Source organism: Struthio camelus, chromosome 25 (assembly GCF_040807025.1).
Source record: "Struthio camelus isolate bStrCam1 chromosome 25, bStrCam1.hap1, whole genome shotgun sequence".
In the NCBI taxonomy this organism is placed as follows: Eukaryota; Metazoa; Chordata; class Aves; order Struthioniformes; family Struthionidae; genus Struthio; species Struthio camelus.
In genome coordinates this window covers 2,686,183-2,690,926 of record NC_090966.1, presented here as the reverse complement: position 1 = coordinate 2,690,926, position 4,744 = coordinate 2,686,183, and the positions used below count along the sequence as shown (strand labels likewise).

Genomic DNA, 4,744 nt, shown 5'->3' with positions numbered 1-4,744 from the left:
TTGTAACTGCCTATATATATCTCTCTTCTCCATAAAGATGACAAACTCAATTGTATATTAGATAACTAAAGTGTAGCTTTCTAAATTACAGCAGATAATTGCTAGCTTCTCAATATAGTCTCTTCATTTTGAGGCAGTTCTGGTATATATAGTCCAGTTCAAGAGACAGCAAAATGTAAGCATGGTATTTGACTTAGGAGAATCATTATTACTCTCTAGTAATTATGTACTTAGAGAATTTGCTGAAGTGTAAGAGGAATATTTTGAAATTTAAAACACTCACATATCCTCAGTTTTGTAGATAGAACTAATCTTGGCCAGGACACGAAGTACCGAAAATATACAGTGTGGAAAAAAATTGATTAATAATATATTTTGCACTGACTAGAAGAAAATGCTGCAAATCATGTTCTACTCATTTCTACTTTACCAAGTCTTGGATTTTTTTTGTGGAAGATTCCAAAATTAGTTTTCTGATTCTGCTTAGATATGTGGAATTCCTCATGGTAAAAAAGACTGATAGTAGTACAGTTATAAAGCTATATGAGTTTGCAGGTTGTAAATCGTCAATCATGGTTTATATTACTGCTTATGAAGGTTTTAAGTGAATAATTTTAAGTGAATAATTTCTAGACTGGAGTTGCTGTGTTAAAGAAACATTTTAGGTAGAGAAAAACTCTTCCATTACTGAAAACCCATTTTATCATGTTCTTTTCTCTAACAATCATGTTTACCATGTTCTTTTTTCTAATAATCATGTTCTTTTCACTAACAATATTTGTGTGTGAGTTTGTTTGTTTAACATGATATACAATATTACATGAATAGAACTTTAAATCAAGATGAAAATGCTCTTCTAAGAGAGTTAGAGGATGGTGCAGTTAAAGGAGAGAAGTATGCATTTTCCACTTTGGTAGTTGTATTTTTTATCTTTTCAGCTTGGTTTGTAGATATTGAGAATTATATGTGAAAATGGGCTCAAGTAAAATTATGGAAAAGGTTCATAGATGTAGAAATGGAAACAGGAAACTCTGTGTGTGGAGGGGAAAAGCGACACAGACAGAGAAATACATTCTTCCAAAAGGTGCTTCATCTTCTCCAAAAGCTTTATTTAGAATGGAATAAATTATCCTCTGGAAGTACTTTTTTCTTTTCATGAATATCTCAGGCTTTATATGTCAGGAAAATTTAGTGGGACTGAACTCTGCTCTGCAGACAGCATGGGAATGTCTTGGCTTTGCAAAACTGGGCCCAGTTACCAAAGTCATGTAGAGGCATTCTAGATATCCAAATGTCTCAAACCTCAAAGAGAACTGGGCATCCCGCAGTTATATGTTCCTCCAAAAGAATTACCTAGAAAATGCAAAATATAATGGCTTATTTTAAAGCCTTATTTTAAAGGATTTTTGTAGTATAGACTCCCAAAGAGCGTGGTTTCTCTTTAGATATCCAACTCCTATGCATTTTAGCAATAACCTAGTTCTCTACTTATGAGCCATGAATCAAAATACCTTCCTATGTATGTTTATATATCTTCAAAATAGTATATAATATGAGTGTAATCATGTTGTTCTTTTTCTCCCTCTCATGTTTTTTTTTCTTTTTATCATTCTTTCTCATTCTTCTTTTCTTTTCAATTTAGCATATTTATTTCTTCTGCCGTTCTGCTCACTGTTACTTTGTTTTTAAAAATCTTTCCCATTTTTTTCTCTCTTATTCTCTTTACTTTTCCTCTGAAGCTTGATGGTATGCCGCTTGTCATGAAGCAGGAAAACAGCACAGATTTCCAGGAATTCATCCTCTTGGGATTCCCAACAATTATGGAGCTTCAGATCTTGCTCTTTGTGATATTCCTAGTGGCCTACATGCTGACAATCTTGGAAAATATAGTCATCATTATACTGATAAAGATGAACCATCACCTTCACAAGCCCATGTATTTCTTTCTCAGTAACCTCTCCTTCTTGGAGGCTTGGTACATCTCAGTTACTGTCCCCAAACTGCTACTGAATTTTCTGGTCAAAGGCAAGAACATATCTTTTGTAGGCTGCATGACCCAGCTTTACTTCTTCAGCTCCCTAATTTGCACCGAGTGTATCCTCCTTGCAGTGATGGCCTACGATCGTTATGTGGCCATCTGCAACCCCCTCCGCTATCTGGTCATCATGAATCACCGACTTTGCATGCAGCTAGCTATATGTTCCTGGCTCACTGGCTTCCTGGCTTCCATGCTGAAAATATTTTTCATCTCTCAGCTGTCTTTCTGTGGCTCTAATGTCATCAATCACTTCTTCTGTGACATCAGCCCCTTACTGAATATGTCATGTGCTGATATGACATTGACTGAAATAGTGGATTTCATTCTGGCCTTGCTTATCTTGCTGATTCCACTCTCTGTCACTATCATTTCCTATATATGTATCATCAGCACCATCCTGCACATCCCCACAACCCAGGGCAGGAAGAAAGCCTTCTCCACCTGTGTTTCTCACCTCACTGTTGTGACTGTCTTCTTTTCAGCCACCTTGTTCATGTATGCTCGGCCCAAGAGAATCCACCCTTTTGACTTAAACAAGCTGGTGTCAGTTGTGTACAGTATTGCAACTCCCATGCTCAACCCCTTCATTTATTGTCTGAGGAACCAGGAGGTGAAAGAAACTTTGAAAAAAATGTTCAATGTTACACAGACTGTCCCCAAGGTCCCTCAATCCATCACTGTCCTCCATTAAGATAGTCCCTTATAGACAGAATATGAATGTAAGATTTAGAAAGAAAGGATCTGAGATTAGGATTTAGGAGGTACTTATTCAGAACTGTCACCATCATAAAGTTGGTAACTGAAAAACATGAGGGATACATATTGTCACTTATCCTCAACGCAGATAATCTTTCTACCCATTATCTTCAAATGCTCTTCCTGTTTTGATGAAATAGCAGCTTCATGCACAATTAAGTTACTTATTTGACCCAAAGACACTGCAAGGAACAAAAAGACATGTCCAACGTACCATATATCAATGGATTTGATAAAACAACTGAAATGTTGTTCTGTTCACAGCAAGTTCCAATTCCAGGAAATATCTGACACATAAGGTAAGATTCATGTGCCTAACTAAAGCCACATGCCTAATGTTCTAATGACCTTGTGTATTCCACCTGGCCTCCAAATGCCATGACAGCAGGAAGTGTTTCTTCCATAGTTTCTGTGTCATATCTGCCTACCCAAAGGGGAGGTCTCAGGCACTCCAGAGTATAAAAATCTACAAGATGTCTATGCTTAGGAACTTGAACCACTCCTCCTAGAAGAGAACAATAGCAGAAGGAAAGATTGTCTTCACAGTGGAATGGCACAAGCCCCTCTTCTTAAGTAAGGTTGAAATAAATATTCCAAATAAACCACAGGTTCTAAGTCCTCATCACTGTAAAGAAAATGACTTTTTTTTAACATTTTGTAGGATAGGCATTACTTTCTATTCTTACAAATTCAGCTGAAGTCCCTGTCTGTTAATTTGTATATGAATGAATACAGAGTTGCTTGAGTGTTTCTCACCTCTAGCTACACCTCTATGGCCTTTGCTTACATCTGCACCACTAAATTCATTTATCCTAGGGACTGATCTGTGGTCCTCATGCTAAACAGGTCTTAGTGTCATATGTTGACTCTGTTCATGGCTAGGCCAGTTCTGTGAAAGATAGCCATGGCAATACTGCTTAGGATTTGGAGCAGTCCCTGGACTGGTACCTACTCCACAGGCTTTTGTATCTGCTCACCTAGGGCTTCTGCCAGTGCATTGTGTGTGCTATTCACTACAACTTATCTGTTCCACAACTGCAAGAACTCCTCAGTTCTCATAGATCTTAATATAGGTTGTTTTTAAGGGATTATTGTTTATGTATTTTGAATGAAACTATCAGGGGCTTTGGTTACATCCCCATGGCATGTAACTGCATTGATGTCCCTATCAGTTACAAGCAAGATTCCTGCATTTCTGAAAACTAGGTTCTGGGGTCTTCCTGCCTTCCTGTGGCTCTTCACTAGACTGGAAATACTACAATAGTTTTACAGATGTATCTAAGAGTTCATATTCCTTTATAACTCAGCCAAGAATTTCCTTACAGCCTGTGATATTTATGCCTCTACATGGTAGTGAGCGTCTATGCCACATGCAAGAGCAGGAGACAATATGAGGCAAGTTAAGGTGCAAGGCCTGCTGAAATAATTTTGGAATATTGGGCCACATGGATAGAGCAGGAGATAGGGATGTTTCATCCTTGCATCCAGGTCCATGAGCTCTAAACTGAAGAAATCACAGTACTATTATGTTTTGTTTGGGGAAAGAGGCAGTTTTCCATTGCAGAAGAGTTCAAACCTACATTCACTAAATAGTGAATATAGACTCTCTCGATATAGAGACTTAGAGAAATCGCACTTTAGAGTGAAACGCAGACAGATCCATACTAACAGCATAGACTCAACTCAAAGTGGGTTCAATTCAGTAGAATCATTATTTGACTCCTGAACAGCAAGTTATTTTATGAAAATTCCACTTGGACTACAAGTTCTACTTTGTGCTTACCTCCAAAAATACAAATAGATAGTAGGAAATGGGAAATGGAGACATCACCCCCTTGGGCCCACAATTTACATCACATCCATGCATCTTAAGCTTTTCACAGAGGTAAGCCTTCTATACTTTAAGCAGCCTATTAGCTTTTTACAGATGACTGCTCCCCTGCCACATGG

The 4,744-nt window shown here is 37.7% G+C and overlaps 1 protein-coding gene across 1 annotated transcript; it reads left to right on the top strand.

Moving 5' to 3' along the window:
- Positions 1-1,748: 1,748 nt before the first annotated feature.
- LOC104144834 (olfactory receptor 6B1-like) lies at positions 1,749-2,729 on the top strand. Its single transcript, XM_009676039.1, has one exon. It carries the CDS (start codon positions 1,749-1,751, stop codon positions 2,727-2,729), a length of 981 nt encoding a protein of 326 aa, XP_009674334.1.
- The last annotated feature ends 2,015 nt before the right edge of the window (positions 2,730-4,744 follow it).